Source organism: Grampus griseus (assembly GCF_964374135.1).
Source record: "Grampus griseus genome assembly, chromosome: 21".
NCBI classification, from domain to species: Eukaryota; Metazoa; Chordata; class Mammalia; order Artiodactyla; family Delphinidae; genus Grampus; species Grampus griseus.
The window spans coordinates 14,222,357-14,243,034 of record NC_139015.1 but is presented as its reverse complement, the minus strand read 5'-3'; the positions used below and the strand labels follow the sequence as shown (position 1 = coordinate 14,243,034).

The window sequence follows — 20,678 nt, the reverse complement described above, 5'->3', positions numbered from 1 at the left end:
TCAGTTGAACTGCTTTATCAAAGAGGGTTGTTCTTACTTCAGCTGTTCATATTTAGGTGGGGTCAGTTGATCTTGGAGCAGGATTAAACTGTGTTTGCCCAACACTCCTTCCATGAGAAAATAAATTTTAAATGTGTAGTGGAGGGGGGACCTCCCTGGTGGCGCAGTGGTTGGGAGTCCGCCTGCCGACGCAGGGGACGTGTGTTCGAGCCCTGGTCTGGGAAGATCCCACATGCAGCAGAGCAACTGAGCCTGTGCAGCACAACTGCGAAGCCCACGTGCCAAAACTGCTGAAGCCCGCACGCCTAGAGCCCGTGCTCTGCAGCAGGGGAGGCCGCTGCAATGAGAAGCCCATGCACCTCAACGGAGACCCAACGCAGACAAAAATTAAAAAAAAAAAAAAATTGTGTAGTGGAAATGAATATGTAGTGATTTAATTTATAGAAATTATCTTTATAGCCTTTGCTTCTGGATCATCATTGACCTTTCACAGTGAGGCATCTGTAGTTTTAAATGTTTACATAACTTTCACATAAACCCTTTCTGTGGTTTGGTGAATACATTTAATGTTCATATAGTTTAATGTTACAGATCCACCGCTGAGGTCTCAGTGTTCTAGGAGAACGGTGGTATTGTCTTCATGGAAAGACCTCTAGTCCGTGTTCTTGGCCCCGTGTGGTTAACACGCCAGCCTCCCCCATGTGGTACTAGGACTTTGGCCTCCTGTGCCATTCGGACTAGTGAGGTTTGTTCCATATGAGCTAGTGAAGCTCATGTTTCTTGTTTATAACTGTGACCATCTTTTACAATTGTAGTGATTTCTGTTATGCCTTATCCACATGTGTCTTTTCAATCTGAAAATTAATCTTCTTACTGTCAAGTTAAATTTTTTTTTAAATTTAACTTGGGACTGAGTTTTTAAATATCTCCTTTTTTTTTTCCTTTAAGGTTTTTATTTAATATTTATTTTATGACCTACTTAAGAGAATTCTCTCTCGAGTGTATTTAAATTGCTTTTAAGAAATAAATGTATTTACTATGTGTAGTTTTGTGATCACAAAAATACAAGGATTTTAAAGCACATTTCTCATTTTCCTTTTTATTCATAATATTGGTAGGGATTTGGAATCTCAAAGATTAGAACAAGAACTTCAGATACTGTGACCATTAAGCAGCACACTCACCTCAGTAGCTTGGTAGTTACAGGTGCAAATCTGATATAGGAAATCAGTCTTCTGTGAATCCTGGTAAAGTAAATTTTTTATCTTTACATGAGCAATCTAGAAATTTCTGTGGAGACCTAAGAGAAATTAAGCCTGCATTTCAGAAAGAAATGTGTGTTACATTTGTGTGTGTGTGTTACATTTTTCTCTAAAAAATTAGTCTCAGGAATTTAGAAACGTTTTTCTTATCTTATATTTATATAGGTAATATGTCAATGAAAAATTTGAAAGATGTGTTTTATTCTGGATTTTGGTTGCTTTTATTTCTCATGTTTGAATTTCATTTTGCTCAAAAATTAGGGTTTTTTTTTTTCAGTGTGCATTTGATTTTTTCCCCCTGATTCTTTAAATACTAAAACATCATGATTAGGAATATTATTGTTATGTGAGTAATTTTGTCATCACAGGTATTCATCAAAGTAATAGACACAAATGACCATCGTCCTCAGTTTTCTACATCAAAATATGAAGTTGTTATTCCTGAAGACACAGCACCAGAAACAGAAATTTTGCAAATCAGTGCTGTGGATAAAGATGAAAAAAACAAACTAATCTACACGCTGCAGAGCAGTATCGATCCATTGAGTCTCAAGAAATTTCGCCTTGATCCTGCAACTGGCTCTCTCTATACGGCAGAAAAACTTGATCATGAAGCCATTCAGCAGCATGTTCTCACAGTCATGGTAGGGCTTTCTGCTCATTCTTCTGACACACTGTTTGGTTCCTGCAGGGTTCCATGTGATTGAGAGTGATGTTTAATCAATTTTAAGGAAAGCTTTAACAGGATCAATAATATGCTGATTCTTTTAGGTACGAGATCAAGATGTCCCTGTAAAGCGCAACTTTGCACGGATTGTTGTCAATGTCAGCGACACCAATGACCACGCCCCCTGGTTCACGAGCTCCTCCTACAAAGGGCGGGTTTATGAATCAGCAGCTGTCGGCTCAGTTGTGTTGCAGGTTACAGCTCTGGACAAGGACAAAGGGAAAAATGCTGAAGTGCTGTACTCTATCGAATCAGGTATTTTTGGAGCACTGCATTTATAACTGCTTTTTTTTATAACTGCTCTTTTTTTATAGGTTTATAACTTTGCACTTGTTAGAAAGTATGTTTTTTCTAAAATTAGTTCTAGATGTTGAAACAGTTCTGTGTATCAAAACTGCTTAAATTGATAGCTACCATTTTACATGTTAGGAGAAAGAAAAAAAAATTAACTTTTAATTCATTGGAAAGCAAAGCTAGAGAGTCCTAACTATGTTTGGGTAATGTTCTTGGAGATTCATAATATTAGCATAATTCAAGGCTCTGAGAAGTCCTGCAGTAAAGAAAACTTTATTTGACCAATTCAGGATTTCCAAAATGGTTTTAACCACACAATCGTTTTCCTCCATAAACTATGAAGTACTCTTAGGGAAAGGCTAGCCTAGTGATTTAACATTTTTCTTTTAGTCAGAGCATATCTTCTCTTGGGCAGAGCAGGAAACTCTGTGACAGAGTGCCAACTCATCCAGTTTTAATTGGGTCACGTCTCATAAAGGGTGTCCATGCCTCTCCTACCCCTTCCAGGCTTTGCTTTTCTGCCACGTTCACCCCCATGCATCTTTCATAGTTGCATTTCGTTCGTGGAATTGGGTTGGTACAGTAGGTCCCAGGGTTGGGACGAGGGCTTGAAGAAATGTTGAAAAGGCTAAGGGGCTTGCTGGAGTTGGGCGGGAGACAGCAAAGCAGGGAGACCAGCTGGAACTGTGGGCCTGGACAGCTCTGGGTGTGATAGGGCAAGAGGTCCAGAGCCTTGCTGGTGATTCCAAGAAGGAGGATCACCAGGAAACGATGGTGACAAAGTGAAATGTTGTTCTGTTTTCTGTTTGATGCTGCTATTCACTCATTCATTTCTTTATTCCGTGGACTCTCATTTTATATGCCCGGTGCCCTGCTAGGAGCATTTGTACTTGTGCTTGATAGGTAGGGGTTACCATCGGTCCACAAATGTATGTGCTTGCAAAAGAACTCTGCCCCTGATTGAAACAGGGATCTGCTTTAGAGCATGTGATTTATTCAGTTAGAAATCATCTAGCTTTGGGACTTGCCCAACTCGTGCCAAATACTATGAGTAAGTGATTAAATATCAAGAAGGCAGCTTCCAGTTTCCCATCTTTCTCAGTGCCATTGTCAGTACAAAGGTTAGACTCTTTCATTCTTTCTCTATAGTGATTTTAGAATATTGAGATCATCCACTTAACTGTTTTTCTGTAAGTCCATACCTCTGCATATTTAGAAATTATGTATCTTTTCTAGGCATTAGAATTGATAGAGGTACAATTAACTGAAGATCATATAATCCAAAGCTGAGCAAATGGAGAGTACTTCTTTGCTTTATCAATGTGTTTTATGTGGTTCAACTATTTTCATCTTAATATATTGGAAGTTTCATTTATTTCCCTGAAAATGACCAAGCTTAAGCCATCCCTCACAAATAAGACCTCATATACTGCCCGAGGTTGCAGTGTTAAAATGTGTTATAGTGTAGCTAGTGCCCTGAATAAAACTGATTTTTCCACTGGTTCAGAAATTTAACCATTAAAAAAGCGCATTCCATTTGTACGTGCCTGAGCACGTCAGTAAAATAGTTTTCCCCCCGAGACAAACTTACTGGATTTGTGTAGGAGAAAATGTTAAACTTTCCCTTAGCTTTCACATAGTTTTCAGCAATTGGGCGTTTAAAATATGATTGTTGGTGCCTGACTGAAGGCATGCACATTCTTTAAATGCTTGTAATGACTGATGGGATTAGTAATTCGGTATTCCAAGAATGGAACTGTGTCTCCACTCAAAGAATAGATAATACCAAGGGCCTATTCTGATATAAACTCTGGGCTTCAAAGAAGATAATTGGATAGATTTGGTAATGTAAAAATCATGCTATACAGGTTACTTTATAGGAAACAACTACCGTTAAAATGCAGTAGAATTGTATGTGTGTAAATCTGTTGAATAGTAGGCACTATAAAATGGTCACACAGCCTTCATTCAACAGTGTATTCATAGTCACCTGCTTCTGACTTGTGTCAGATTGCATTTAATAAAGTTCAAAAGAGTAGTTACAAATTCAGGCTATATTAGCAGCAATTTATGGAGCAAAAGGTTTGGTCTGATGAGGAGTCTTTAGGGAAAAAAGGAAGTAATTAAAGAATATTTTCAGTAATAATTGAGTTAGGGGTTAAGAGACACATCGGTGCCATACTCTGGGCTGTAGCGTTTTATTTATTTTTTTAAAGTAGATGATTGTTAATTCAAAACTGTCATAACCTCTGGAAATAGAAGACACTCCGTAAATATACTTATTGATTAGAATTGGTTTTCTTCCCCAAACTTATGTAAAATGTAATGGCAGTTGAAGCTTTACAAAGGTTGCCATTCTGTGGGGCAGTCAGCATCCACGGCATGTCCACCGTGGGAAGAGGCAGGTCCTGCGCACAGCTTTCTGACGTGCCCTTTGGGGTGTACATGTGTAATACAGTCATAGCTGACGAGCACACATTTGCATGTTTGTCCAGATAACTGCCTTGTTCATATGGAAAGAACAATTTAAAACTATTTAGAAATAACCAGTATCTCTCCTACAGTGAATGACTAAGGCCCCAACCTAGTACAGACTTCTGTCACTGCCCTATTAGTTTGTTCACAAATGCCATATGTATATTTCAATATTTGGTGAATGTGGCTATTACTAGATCAGACAAGGACACATTCAAGCCACTCAGCAGCCCTCAGTGTTGCCACATAAATATGGTGTTGCTTTCCATCTGCAAATCTGATGGTTTCTGCCGTAGCATATGTATTGATACAGGTAGGATCCATATACTGATTAACTAGCTGTGTTCCTGTGTAACCTTCTTGTTATCGTTGACAAGCTCAGAGCTGTCTTTATCAAAGTCGAGATACTACAAGTAATAAAGAATGTTTTGAATGTCACATTGCTAATAAAAATTTTTTATCAGAGATTTCCAAATAGTCATGACACGTTCCTTTTGCTAATACTTTTAAATGAAGTGCCGCATCTAACAAGTGGTTGTTGGTAGTGATTGAAGTATAGCATAAATGCAGGGAAACAAAACCAAGTAGAAATATAAATATGGTACTTTAATGAATGTATTAATTTTTTTCAAGCTGCTGATCAACCTGTTTGGTATTTAATTTGTTTTCTTTCCATACATGTGTAAAAGTTGTTTCATTCAACAAACATTTGCTGAGTGTCTCCTATGTGTCAGGCATTTTTCTAGGCAGAGATGATAAAATAATGAATCAAACAAGCCATGCTTAAGTGGAGCTTACATCCTAGTGGGAGAACAGATAAGAACAAGTGACAATACGTGCTGTAAAGAAAAAACAGGGTAATGGGACAGAAACAGCCATGCTGAATGGGGAGGTCAAGGAAGGCCTCACCACCACATTCTCTAAGAAGGAGGCATTTGGGCAAAACCTGAATGAATGAACGCGTGCATGGAGAGGCAGTGAGAATAGCTGGCGGAAGACTGTTCCAGGCAGGGACCCACCAAGCCCAGTGGTTCCGAGATGAGGATGTGCTCACTTGATTGAGGAGCCTTCTCATTGCAGATAAAATCCATTTATTCCTCCATGTGAGGCCTTGTGTATTTGAAGCTTTAAGATTTTCACTGTACAAAGTAAAAGAGAAATGCATCTAGATGACTGAATATAAAATATGGTAGGTCAGCTACTATATTAGTACAGACATAGGGTAGTAAAGAGTGGGGATGAAGACAGTTGTCCAGAGGTTTTCACAGCCCCCCAAGCAGTCAACCAGTCACAGCTTTGGAAGTGGGGATGATGCAAAGGTAGCTGAGAAAGGACCTTGGAATCCCAATAACCAACTAAAACACAGTGGGGGAGAACTGGGGTCACTGGCGCTCGTAGGTACACACAGGCCGGAAATTAGTGTCTGCGAGGCCTGGCAGAGGCAGCCAGGGTTTGGCTCAGAGCTTCGTGGCCTGGAGACATTCTGGACCTCTGTCCTGTTGCAGGTTGAGGCATGGCCTTGGGGCCTGGACGCAGAGCCAGGCAGACTTAATGAAAACCAGACTGGGTCTGGCCTCAGAAAGAACTATCATGGATTTTTGGAAAATGTATTAAAGGAAGGAAATGAAAGCTGTAGAGGAAATGTTTACTAGCAATGATGTGGAGGAAGGAGTGCTTGGTTGAGCCCCTGGTTTGCAAGTCACAGGAAGTAATTTTGGTCTATGAAGGGCCGTGCTCGACTGCAGACCTCGAGGAACACAGAATTTGAGAAGGCGGTTAAGTGGCAAGTGGACTTTGTTTTGGGTAAAGTGTAATAGTTCAAATTTTCCAAGATTTAAAGAAAAGTATATTTTATAAAAGGGATTCTTTTTAATCACTGAATACATCATTTTTATTACTAAGAAACAAGTTATATGTTTTTCCACTATAAATTCCCTCTGATGAAAGAAAGAATTTTTAACTCCTAACAAATGCTACATTTTCAATATTAAAGGAATTATCAGTAGGCATTCTTTCTTCTTGTTCGAAGTTGTTTTCCCCTAAAATATGTCAAGTAAGCTTTTAAAGACTCAGGCATGGGGAGCTTCATGATCTTCTGCCTCAGCAAGTTCTGCGGCAGCTCCTCAGACTAGATCAATTCAGTTCTATGACTAGAATAAATGATTCTGGACTCTCTGTTTATAAAACAGAAAAGGGAGGAAGGGTTCGTGGTTGGATCGAATCTGAGGACCCTCACACTGCCTTGATCTACCCAGAAAGAGAGTAAACTGCAGAACTGTAGTAAACTCCTGGTTTCAGGAGGAGCTCAAGTGGCACAAAACTATGGAATATTGTGGAGTTGCATTTGCAGCTAAATACATGTACATAACGTAGCTGGAAAATGTCTAAAGAAAAGCAAGTAAAACAATCTTAAGAGTTTTCAGCCTCAGCAATGTTGACATTTTGCACCAGAAAGTTCTTTGCTGTGGGGCTGTCCTGTGCATTGTAGTATGTTTAGCAGCATCCCTGGCCTCTACTCACTAGAGGTTAGGAGCACCCTCTCCCCACAAGTAGTGGTCACCAAAAAGGGGTCCACACATGGTTGAATGTCCCTCTGGGTGAAAGCACCTCCAGTTGAGAACCACTCACCTAGAAATTAAATTGACCTGAAAAAATTCAGAGGATATTACTGAAATCTTGGAAAAAAACCCATAAAGTGGGGCAGAGTACGCACAGGCTTACTCATCAAGTCCCCGAATGCATAAAATAAGGGCCAACTCTATTTAAGTTTGTTAAATTTAATTGAAGTCTTCCCTTTTCATAGTGGGTAAGATTCTTGAGAGTTTGAAAGTGATAAATAAATATATTCCAAAGGGGTTTTGAGGGACTCTTGGAGATGATTAACTAAACTCTTTTATGGAAGGATAACCAGATCCTTCCACAACACATTCCTGATTCAACCAGAGAGAGTGACTTTTGGCTTTAGGTACAGAGTGATATTACTTCTGTTTCTTTTCATAATCTATAGACAAAACAGAAAAGTTTGCCCTTAGAGTAGATAAAAACGAAACAAATTGAAAAAATGAGACAAATTGAATAAAACAAGTTCCATTCGAATATTGATAGGTCCTTGTATTTTTCTCTAACATGCTTTTTTCTCTCCTCCCAGGAAACATTGGAAATTCTTTTACAATTGATCCCATCTTGGGCTCTATAAAAACTGCCAAAGAATTAGATCGAAGTAACCAAGTGGAATATGACTTAATGGTAAAAGCTATAGATAAAGGCAACCCACCAATGAGTGAAATCACTTCTGTGTGTATCTTTGTCACCATGGCTGACAACGCCTCTCCCAAGTTTACATCAAAAGAGTATTCTGTTGAAATTAGTGAAACTATCAGCATTGGGAGTTTTGTCGGAATGGTTACAGCCCATAGTCAGTCATCAGTGGTATATGAAATAAAAGATGGAAATATAGCTGATGCCTTTGATATTAATCCACATTCTGGAAGTATCATCACTCAGAAAGCTTTGGATTTTGAAACTTTGCCCATTTATACATTGACAATACAAGGAACTAACATGGCTGGTTTGTCTACAAATACAACCGTTCTAGTGCATCTGCAGGATGAAAATGACAACTTGCCAGTTTTTACGCAGGCAGAATATACGGGGCTCATTAGCGAATCAGCTTCAATTCACAGTGTGGTCCTAACAGACAGGAATGTCCCATTAGTTATTCGAGCCACTGATGCTGATAAAGAATCAAATGCTTTGCTTGTCTATCACATTGTTGAACCAGCTATACACAAATATTTTACTGTTGATTCCAGCACTGGTGCTATTCACACAGTACTAAGTTTGGACTATGAACAAACAAGTACTTTTCACTTCACTGTACAAGTTCATGACATGGGAACACCATGTTTATTTGCTGAATATGCAGCCAACGTGACTATCCATGTTATTGACATTAATGACTGCCCTCCTGTGTTCTCCACATCATTGTATGAAGCATCTCTTTTGTTGCCAACATACAAAGGAGTCAAGGTCATTACAGTAAATGCTACAGATGCTGATTCAAGCGCACTGTCACAGTTAATGTACTCCATCACCGAAGGCAACATCGGGGAGAAGTTCTTAATGGACCACAAGACTGGTACTATAACTGTACAAAACACAACTCAGTTGAGGAGCCGCTATGAGTTAACTGTCAGAGCCTCTGATGGCAGATTTGCAAGCTTAACCTCTGTGAAAATTAACGTGAAAGAAAGCAAAGAAAGTCAGCTGAAGTTTACCCAAGATTTCTACTCTGTGGTAGTGAAAGAGAATTCTACTGAAGCCAGAAGATTAGCTGTCATAACTGCTATCGGGAATCCAATCAACGAGCCCCTGTTTTATCACATCCTCAACCCAGATCGCAGATTCAAAATCAGCCGCACGTCCGGAGTTCTGTCGACCACTGGCATACCGTTTGATCGTGAACAGCAGGAGACCTTTGATGTGGTAGTGGAAGTGACCCAAGAACGCAAGCCTTCAGCAGTGGCCCGTGTCATTGTAAAGGTCATCGTCGAAGACCAGAATGATAATGCACCGGTGTTTGTCAACCTGCCTTACTACGCCGTCGTTAAAGTGGATACCGCCGTGGGCCATGTTATTCGCTACGTGACAGCCATCGACAGAGACGGCGGCAGGAACGGGGAAGTGCACTACTACCTCAAGGAACACCACGAACACTTCCAAATTGGAGTCTCAGGGGAGATTTCACTGAAAAAACAGTTTGAACCTGACACCTTAAATAAAGAATATCTTGTCACAGTGGTTGCAAAAGATGGAGGAAACCCAGCTTTTTCGGCTGAAGTCATGGTTCCCATCACCGTTATGAACAAAGCCATGCCTGTGTTTGAAAAGCCTTTCTACAGCGCCGAGATTCCAGAGAACGTCCAGATGCACAGCCCCGTTGTCCACGTACAAGCCAACAGTCCAGAGGGCTTGAAAGTGTTCTATAGCATCACAGATGGCGATCCTTTCAGCCAGTTTACTATTAACTTCAACACCGGAGTTATCAATGTCATAGCGCCTCTGGACTTTGAGTCCCACCCAGCATATAAACTGAGCATCCGAGCGACTGACTCCTTGACCGGTGCTCACGCCGAGGTCTTTGTGGACGTAATCGTGGAAGACGTCAATGACAACCCTCCCGTGTTTGCCCAGCAGTCCTATGCCACCACCCTGTCCGAGGCATCTGTAATTGGCACATCCGTGGTTCAAGTCAGAGCAACAGATTCTGACTCAGAACCAAACAGAGGGATTTCATACCATATGTTTGGGAATCATAGCAAGAGTCATGATCATTTTCACATAGACAGCAGCACTGGCCTCATTTCCCTGGTTAGGACTTTGGATTTTGAGCAGTTCCAGCAGCACAAGATTTTTGTAAGGGCTGTTGATGGCGGCATGCCTCCTCTGAGCAGCGAAGTGGTTGTCACAGTGGATGTCACCGACCTCAACGATCACCCACCACTATTTGACCAACAGATTTATGAAGCCAGAATTAGCGAGCACGCTGCCCATGGGCATTTTGTGACCTGTGTCAAAGCCTATGATGCGGACAGTTCAGACATAGACAAGTTGGAATATTCCATTCTGTCTGGCAATGATCATAAGAATTTTGTCATTGACAGCAGGACGGGGATCATCACGCTCTCCAACCTGCGCCGGCATGCCCTGAAGCCATCGTACACCCTTCAGGTTTCTGTGTCTGACGGAGTTTTTAGGAGTTCAGCTCAGGTTCATGTGAGTGTGATTGGAGGCAATTTGCACAGTCCCATTTTTCTTCAGAACGAGTATGAAGTGGAGCTTGCTGAAAATGCTCCCTTGCACACCCTGGTGACCGAGGTTAAAGCAACTGATGGGGATTCGGGTATTTACGGTCACGTTACCTACCATATTGTAAATGACTTTGCCAAAGACAGGTTTTACACAAATGAGAGAGGACAGATCTTTACTTTAGAAAAACTTGATCGAGAAACCCCAGTGGAAAAAGTAATCCCAGTTCGTTTCATGGCCAAGGACACTGGTGGAAAAGTTGCTTTCTGCACCATTAACGTCATCCTTACAGATGACAACGACAATGCACCACAGTTTCGAGCAACCAAGTTTGAGGTGAATGTTGGATCCAATGCTCCCAAAGGGACGTCGGTCATCAAAGTCCTTGCCAGTGACGCTGATGAGGGATCCAATGCCGACATCACCTATGCCATTGAAGCAGATTCTGAAGGCGTTAAAGAGAATTTGGAAATTAACAGACTGTCTGGCATAATAACTACAAAAGAAAGCTTAATTGGCTTAGAAAACGAGGTCTTCACTTTCTTTGTCAGAGCTGTGGATAGTGGGTCTCCACCCAAAGAATCTGTTGTTCCCGTCTATGTTAAAGTACTTCCACCAGAAATGCGGCTTCCAAGGTTTTCAGAACCATTTTACACCTATACAGTTTCAGAAGACGTTCCTATTGGAACAGAAATAGATCTCATTCGAGCAGAGCATAGCGAGACTGTCCTTTACAGCCTAGTCAAAGGGAATACTCCAGAGAGCAACAGAGATGAGTTCTTTGTGATCGACAGACAGAATGGGAGACTGAAACTGGAGAAGGGTCTGGACCATGAGACAACTAAGTGGTACCAGTTTTCCGTACTTGCCAGGTGCACTCACGATGACTATGAGGTGGTGGCTTCTGTAGATGTTAGTATCCAAGTGAAAGATGCAAATGATAACAGCCCTGTCTTGGAGTCTAGTCCATATGAGGCATTTACTGTTGAAAACCTGCCAGGGGGAAGCAGAGTCATCCAGATCAGGGCGTCTGATCTAGATTCAGGAACCAATGGCCAAGTTATGTATAGTCTAGATCAGTCACAAAGTGTAGAAGTCATCGAATCTTTCACCATTAACATGGAAACAGGATGGATTACAACCCTAAAGGAACTTGACCACGAAGAGAGAGACAGTTATCAGATTAAGGTGGTTGCATCAGACCATGGTGAAAAGGTTCAGCTCTCCTCCACAGCCATTGTGGATGTTACTGTCGCCGATGTCAACGATAGTCCCCCACGGTTCACAGCAGAGATTTATAAAGGGACTGTGAGTGAAGATGATCCACCAGGGGGCGTAATTGCCATCCTGAGTACCACGGATGCTGATTCTGAAGAGATCAACAGACAAGTTACATATTACATAACAGGTAACGTGTTTAAAGTGAATGGTTTAATTTAAAATTAAGTTGTATTAGAAGTATAAATTCTGAGATATGTGTTTTATGGAAATTGAGAGTTGAAGGGACGATTTTAGTATATCTAAAATAAGTAGAAATAACATCTCTTAAGCTATGTTTCAAGTTCTTTGCCTGAGCAAAGCCAGTAGTTGTTTCATTAGGCTGATTTTGATGATTCATTCTGTTGATCTTTATACACTGTATAAAAAAGATATTATAATTTTAAAAATCTATCGTTTCAGTATAGGCTAAAATGTTTACTGATAGTCTTGAAATTTTATTTGGCTTAATGCTGCGTTTAAATACACATTTTAGTGCTGCTTTCTTTGGTTTTTGGGTTTTTTGAGGGTTTTGGGTGGGAGGGGTTAGTGAATGGGAAAGCTAATAAAATTAATTTAAGTGTAATTACTTTCTTTAAAACTTAATTCTTTTGAATCATAATATTATATATCTTTTGTACAATTTATTTCTCCTGTTATTCCTTTTATTATTTCAACAAATTTGACTGTCATCTCCTTCCATTGATTTAATAGGAGGGGATCCTTTGGGGCAGTTTGCTATTGAAAATATACAGAATGAATGGAAGGTCTATGTGAAGAAACCTCTAGATAGGGAAAAAAGGGACAATTATCTTCTGACTATCACAGCAACTGATGGGACCTTCTCATCAAAAGCTATAGTTGAAGTCAAAGTCCTTGATGCAAATGACAACAGTCCCATTTGTGAAAAGGTAGGATGCTCTTTAAGTCTATATATTATGAATTCAGATTTCTTTCTTAAACCTTTCAGAAGGACTGTCACGTGGTGCTGTAGAGTAGTTCAAATGTGTTTCATGTTGTAATCTCTTAATGTTTAAGTCGAGGTGAGGGTTAAATGGGGCAAGAGTTGCATTAGCTTCAGAACTACTTTTGGGGGATGCTAAATAGCTTAAAAACCTAGTTCAAAATACTGTGAATTGCTGACAGGATTACAGTTGTATATAAGCGTTGCTCTGTTACGTTTTCATGAAAAGATTCCCTTCATTTGGGGGTGAGGTAGCTCTGTTCTGCACCAAGAGACCGTATTTTGGGCCCTTGCTCTTGTACACGCTAGAGGAACCCAGAGGTGAAGCGTGTGGCTTCTGCCCCTGTGGAGCCCACCGTTTAACATGAGGACAAAATGCACACCAAGGAAGAGCTGCGCCACCTGAGGTTGCTCAGTGAGGGCGGGAGTTGTCCCCGGAACTGGAGGATGAGGAAAAGCTCAGCCTTTGGGAGGTGGTGATGAGATCACCAAGAGTGGAAACGGAAGGGCATTGGGGCCGGAGGGTAAACTGGGTGAGAGGGGCTATGGAGGGCGTTCCAGGGAGCTGGGACTCCACGAATCCTTCCTTACGTGAAAGGTGGAGATGGCGTACTCCAGGAGTTCCTGAGAGAAGCTGAGTCTGGTAGCATTGTTTCCATTTAGCTGAGGAAGTGTGAAAGTGGGGATAACAGGCAGTGGACTGAGGCACAGGGAACGGAAGGATGAAAGATGCTGTGACGGGAAAAGCAGTGGCACTTGGTCCTGCCTGGCCGTGACATCGCGACAAGCATGTTAGTTAAGTCAAGGTTGATTTTAGGTTTCCTACAGGAGTGTTTGGGAGAAAGACCACAGATGAGCCTGGAGCGGGAATTGGTTTTAGAGGAAGCATGCTGAATTCCACTTAAGATTTGTTCAGTTTAAGATCACGGGACGTTCAGTTGAATGTGTTTTTATAGTCATTTAGAGTTAGCGAGATGGAGGATGGGTGTGTGAACTTGGCAGCTTGGGTGGATAACTGCTGACTGCATTCGCTTTAGAGGATAATAGCAAGGAGGGAAAGAGTAGAGACAGGTATCCCCCTAGAGAGAAAGAAGGCGGAAGGAAGAGAGCGCAGATACCAGCACAGTGTAGTTGAGAGCAAAGGAGGGGAGAACTTTTAGGAGGCGGGATGGCCAGCAGAGGTGTGACAGAGATAAAAAGCGGACTGAGTGAAACAGACCATTGGGTTCTGTGACTGGCTTGGAGATGGTGGTCCCAGTGCAGTGATGTGGGTGGACGCCTGGTTTCAGGAGATTAAAGGGTGTTAACAAGGAGATAGATCTGGCCAGTGACGAAAGTTGGGAGTAAAAAGTAGGAAGAAGAGTGTGGTAGGTAAAGGGAAGACTGGGTCAAGGAGCAGGTGACTTGGAAGGGGGCGGGGAGGTGGAGAGCGCCGCAGTGGGCATGAGCTGTGTGTAGCTGGACGGGCAGAGGGGCAGAGCTCTCCGGGAAATGGATACGAATAATTCAGCTGGGGGGAGAGCGGGACTTCTGAGGAGTGAGGAGTTCATTCCAATCCATGGTTTTGGTGACAGTGGTTTATGGAAGGAGGATTCTGTGTGTGCGTGCGTGTGTATGTATCTTATAGAAACTAAATGTGTGTGTTTTGCTGTTTTTCAACACTTTTCCTTTCACCTTTGGTATTAATTAGGACACTAGATCATTCGGAATCATCAGTATTACAAAATATCCTGTTTCATGCGTCATAGTTCACCTAAAATTGAGCTCATATTAAGAAAATATATTTAACAACGTCTTATCTGTTTGTCTTATGTTTTGGTGTACGACATGGATTTCTAAATATTTGGAACTGGAAAACAACCGTTCACTGTGTTTGAGAATCAGGTCAGATTTGAAGAGAGACGGGGTGGAGCAGGGCAGAAGAGAGCCCTGGCCTGAGCATCACTTGCCCCCCTCCCAGGAGGCCTTGGATAACCTTTGTTTTCTCCCGTGTCATGAGGCTCACTTCTCTCCCAAATGCAGTTACTTGGTGGTGTTTTAACAGTGATTGCAAACAATAAATTCCTGTGTTGGAAATTAGACGTAATGTATCAGGCTTGTATTCTCTCTAATTTTTAGGTAAAAATGGAGTGTTATGTGTATTTTCTCATAAGAATTTAAATTAAATTAAATATGAAACCAAATCAAAGGCAAAGTATTCAGAATTCTGTAGGTTAAATGTCAGGTCAGACTCTTTCAGCATATGGGGTTGTTAACTGTTATATGAATCATCTCTGTTTTAAATGTTTTGTAAGAAAAATAGTTTTGAAAGCTCCTTGGATTTTAGTTTTAGTCATTTCCCATGTGTTCTGTGACCAAAGGTAAATGATTTCTGTTACTCCCTTGGCAGTCATGTTACCTTTTAATGTTTTATGTTAACAGTATTGTTTAAAATCTTTGTAGACTTTATATTCCGACACGATTCCAGAAGATGCCTTTCCTGGGAAATTGATCATGCAGGTCTCTGCTACAGATGCAGATATCCGTTCCAATGCCGAAATTACTTACACATTATTTGGTCCAGGTGCAGAAAAATTCAAACTAAATCCAGACACAGGTAAAGGTAGAGTTTGGGGCAAAACTAATTGTGTTCCAGCAAAGTCACGCGTGGGTGGTTTTGGATCACACGGAAAATTTGAAATGACAGTTTGTTCTTGTAAAATTTACTCTCCTGCTACAAAAATGGCATCTTTTAGAAATGCAAACAGCAATTCAATGTGTAAAATTTGGGGTGAGATAAAAAACAGCAACAATCACCTACTTGAACCGAGGATTTAAAATTTATGTTTTTTTATATCACCTTTTTTAAAAAAAAAAAACTCAGAAGTTAAAGTATATCTCAAACTTTCTGCTTTATCCATTTTACATATAGTTTGTTTGCTTGAATTTGTGACCATAAATTTATAATTTAGTGTATTCATTAAAATGATGAGTGGTGTTTTACTTTAAACCTCTAGGACTTTCTCTTTCAATTTGTATTTTGTTAAAATTGGGGGTCAAGTAGCAGTTTTCTATTAAGCTCCCCCCAAATTAATGATAAACATGTGAATCTAATTTTTGAGTCAATTTAAAAATGTTTTTAATTTGGTAAATTGGCAGCTCTTTTGCTTTTGGGCATCCTATATAATACGAGAGGTCCTGACCTGGAGAGCTTTAAGGCTTAGAGCTAGCACCTGGCAGGGTTTGAAACCCTCCAGCTCTGAGGGCTCCCACAGCTGCTGACTCTGTCACTAATAAAATTGTTCTCCAGAGGAAGGCTGTTATTCAGATTTTCTCAATGTAAGAGAAAAGGGGAAGAAAGATGTGCTCTTGCAGTCACATCTTAAATTTCAAGTGAGCCCATTTATTTTTGTTTTTAGGTGAACTGAAAACATTAGCCCCCCTTGACCGCGAGGACCAGGCAACCTATAATCTGCTGGTCAAGGCCACGGATGGAGGGGGAAGATTCTGTCAAGCTGATATTGTGCTCACGTTAGAGGATGTGAATGATAACGCCCCCGAATTCTCTGCCGATCCTTACACCATCACTGTGTTTGAAAACACAGAGCCTGGCACGCTCCTCACAAGGGTACAGGCCACGGATGTGGATGCAGGTATCGCCCAAGTGATGCTTTTGCCTTCAAACTATGCACTGTTACCTGAGGAGGAGCCTATTTTAGAGCACTGTTCCACATTCAGCCCCTCTGATGACCCCTACCTCATGCATGTTGAATAACTCACCATTGTCATGCTACCGTTAAAAATCGTGTTAGCATTAAAAATGGAATGAAATCTTCAGAATAATAAACTCTTTTTTTTTTTTTTTTTTTTTTTTTTGGCGATACGCGGGCCTCTCACTGATGTGGCCTCTCCCGTTGCGGAGCGCAGGCCCAGCGGCCATGGCTCACGGGCCCAGCCACTCCGCGGCATGTGGGATCCTCCCAGACCGGGGCACGAACCCATGTCCCCTGCATTGGCAGGCGGACTCTCAACCACCGCGCCACCAGGGAAGCCCAATGAACTCATTTTTAATGAATATTTGAAGTCTCAAAATTGTGCCCAGTGAACTTACTATTGTAAAGTATCTGTGGTACCCCTAAAATTCTGCTTAGTGATGAGATAAACTGATCTTTATGTCCCATTGAATTAATTAGTGAAGTGTTATTTTTTGTGAATAAAGCATTAGTGACAAAGAGATTTAGTATCATAGGAACATAACAGAAGAAAACGATATATTGTTATAGTTTTACAGACCTTTCCAATTTTTTATAGAGAAAATAAGACTCTAAGGTATATATTCATAGCATTTTGATAGCAGAGAATAAAAATAACTTCTTCAGTCATTCTAACACTGAAGAATCAGAAGAATACCAAAAATGTTACTTTTCAAATAAATTTTTGTTACTGAAGCTAAATAACAAATAGGCTTGATTTTTAAAGATCTGCTGGCTGTTAGAGCATAAGTTCCTGTATAACGTAGTCTGAAAAAGCCAGATGACTATGAAATTATATTTGTTTTAACTCAACAAATTGCTCATTTTAAAGTTTACATTTTTAAGATCATAGTCATAAGAATTTTAAAATAATGTATATTGGCATTTTCCCTTTTTCATATGTATGCTGGATTTAAAAAAAAATAATTCGTTTACGTTTCTTGAAATAAAACATTCTGACGTGATGTCATGTCTTGACAGGACTGAATCGGAAGGTATCCTACTCACTGATTAACTCTGCTGATGGACAGTTCTCCATTAATGAATTATCTGGAATCATTCAGTTAGAAAAGCCTTTGGATAGAGAACTACAGGCAGTATACACTCTAACTTTGAAAGCTGTAGATCATGGTTTGCCAAGAAGGTTGACAGCTACCGGCACTGTTGTTGTATCCGTTTTGGATATAAATGACAACCCACCCGTGTTTGAATACCGTGAATATGGTGCCACAGTGTCTGAGGATGTTCTCATTGGAACAGAAGTTCTTCAAGTGTATGCAGCAAGTAGGGATATTGAAGCAAATGCAGAAATCACCTACTCGATAATAAGTGGAAACGAACATGGGAAATTCAGCATAGATTCTAAAACAGGTAACCTACCATGCAAACGAGAGGAAGCCCTTTATTCTGCAAAAAACGGCTAGATTGCTCAGCACTTCACCTGGTACAAAAACAGGTCATACATTGTCAATAGATACTCTAAAAGAGAAGACCCAAGTTTTCTTTGTGTTGTTATCATAAGTGGGATTCAGAGTGGTTTAGAAGACTTTAAACTATAGTTCTACATAATAAAATACATTTCTGGCTTATCCATTATAACTATAAGCAAATTAACTTTAAATAGAAAATTAAAGCATCATACTCTAGTAATTTAGTAAAAATATAAGGTGTCATAAATCAGTAAAGGTAAAGAATTGAAGATGGTAGAAGATTTTGCAGAACGACTCCTTTTTATGGCCCACGTGGATCTCATGTGAAGTAGCTTCCCAGGTGAAACAGCAGTTTCGACCTCTTTGATCTTAGTTTCAGTAGGGGACATCTGATAATTCATTAAATTGATCTCTTCATTATGCTAATTATAGACAACCGTCGAAGTACTTGGACCGAGTCACTTACTGAGTGACCGCCAACAAGGTCAGAAGTCATTGGCGCTATTGACTCTGGCTGCATAAATACTTTTTGTAGTCTTGTTAATCTGTCATCTAAAATAGGTGTAAGTAAATTGCTCTGTAAAAAATTGCTCCATTCCAACTGTATTTAATTGTATGTGGCTTTCAACTGAAGGGTACGTGTGTGATGATGCTGTTTTAAAATGTATTTTTAGCACATATCATAAAATTGTTATTTTTAGGGCTCTTTACGTAGGGTAGACTATAAGGAAGTTAAAAGGAAAGACGTTAAAGGAATTACTAAATCAAAAAGGGATTTTTAAAAAATGACGGGATATAAATAGTCATTCTGGAGATTTTTTAAAAGGATGTACATTTCTGTAAAAGAAAAAGTATGAGAAGGAAAAGGAAACGAAAAGCCAAAGAACAGAATTTTTGTATTTTCTATTTCATTAAAGTCTGTAGTAAACTATCATTGAAAAGAGATAAGAAATGTTATCATTTTTATAGCAGGGAGACATAAGGAATACTGACTAGGAAAGCAATTCACATATCACAAAGAGTATCAGGAAAGTAATTAAGAGAAATAAATAAGGTTCCAAGGATGGGCAAATTCATGTTTTAATTGTTGAATTAAGAAATTAGAACCCATACATAAATGGTAAGTAAACTACTGAACTGAAAATTTTAGTCATAGGAGGAGAATGTGGTGGCATTTTAAAGCACTGGAAAGTAATTTTGATTTTCTGTTCAGGGGCCATATTTATCATTGAGAATCTGGACTATGAAAGCTCTCATGAGTATTACCTGACGGTAGAAGCCACTGATGGGGGCACACCTTCACTGAGTGATGTTGCAACTGTGAACATCAACGTAACAGACATCAATGACAACACCCCAGTGTTCAGCCAAGACACCTACACGGCAGTGATCAGTGAAGATGCTGTTCTTGAACAGTCTGTCATTACAGTGCGTACCTCTTCCCCTACAGCCTTCTTCTGGGTCTGTGCAAGAATTTTTAGGGAGATTGATCCAGTTTTTGTAGTGGCCTTACTTGAAAATATTGATAATTTGAAGATAGGGAAATGTCTTTTGCTAGCCTCTTTAGTTACTGACTCTATTTTAAGTGATTGCCTTAACACAAACTGGCTGTTGATATCAGAAATTTGCTTAGTCGACTTCTGTCCCTCCCTCATCTGTCTCCTAAACCGGAGTGTGATTTTTCTAGGTTATGGCAGATGATGCCGATGGACCTTCAAACAGCCACATCCGCTATTCAATTATAGACGGCAATCAGGGAAGTCCATTTACAATCGACCCTGCCAGGGGAGAAGTGAAAGTGACCAAACTTCTAGACCGGGAAACAGTAAGTGGAAAAATCTGACGTAGATTGTTTACAGATTGTCAGATCAGTAGATGGAAGTGCCTTGTGTTCGCCTCTGCCGACAGTTTGGGAAGTGTTAAAAGGGTAGAACCAGCCTTGTTCTCAGTAAGTGACAAGCAAGATATAAATACTTGAAAAGCAGTTGTAGTATGAAGATCTCCAGAATATGTGATGTGTTTCATAGTAATGTGAAGGTTGGATAATACGAGTTTGTATTCAGGACCAAGTTACTGTTGGCACCAGTGTTTTGAGACGCTTCATGGAGCTAGAAGCTGGGTTTTAAATAATAGCAGAGATTCAGGAAAACATAGTGTTGAGAGGAGGGAATTCCCTGTGAGGAACCGGGGGAACAAGGATGGAGGAAGGAAGAGATGTGGGTGTCTTTAGGTGATTCTGTTCAGTTGTGTTGGAGTAGAGCGATCGTACAAACAGGTGAGGGAGGAGAGATAGATGAAGAGTTTTAGGAACAGATGACAGGCCACAGACAAAACCAGGCTGGCACTGCAGGCATTAGGTGGTTACCGATGCTGTGAGCCCAGGTGTAACAGCACAGGAGGTGGTTGCTGAAGACCAGTCCTACAGCAGGTCTAAGTGTTATCCCAGAGGTGGGAGGGACAGTGACAGTTCATCAGTTATGAAACAGCAAGAGCCCAAACTGGGAAAGTAGCAATGACAAGACAAGTGCAGAAACTTTGTAGAGGAAAAATTAGGTCCACGGAGCTCAGCTATGGCCCTCCAGAGAAAGCAGAGGTGGCAGAGGACTCGATGCATTTCAGTCTTGCTGTGACTGGGTGGTGCCATTAAAGGCGAGTAGGAGGTCACAGGGCGTAAACTCAGCACTGGGAGAGGTGCTTGAACGTGATTTTTCAAGATGCTGATTTGTAGAG

General features: G+C 40.5%; 1 protein-coding gene across 1 annotated transcript in view; it reads left to right on the top strand.

Annotated features, from left to right (window-relative positions):
- The window catches only part of FAT1 (FAT atypical cadherin 1), a 119,760-nt gene that overhangs the window by 81,266 nt on the left and 17,816 nt on the right, over window positions 1–20,678 (top strand). The window contains exons 8-16 of the mRNA XM_082680545.1: window positions 1,631–1,906; window positions 2,034–2,244; window positions 7,907–11,974; window positions 12,538–12,734; window positions 15,230–15,383; window positions 16,186–16,419; window positions 17,500–17,889; window positions 19,162–19,376; window positions 19,636–19,773. Coding sequence (XP_082536671.1) covers window positions 1,631–1,906; window positions 2,034–2,244; window positions 7,907–11,974; window positions 12,538–12,734; window positions 15,230–15,383; window positions 16,186–16,419; window positions 17,500–17,889; window positions 19,162–19,376; window positions 19,636–19,773 — 5,883 coding nt within the window. The remainder of the gene's footprint in view (window positions 1–1,630; window positions 1,907–2,033; window positions 2,245–7,906; window positions 11,975–12,537; window positions 12,735–15,229; window positions 15,384–16,185; window positions 16,420–17,499; window positions 17,890–19,161; window positions 19,377–19,635; window positions 19,774–20,678) is intronic.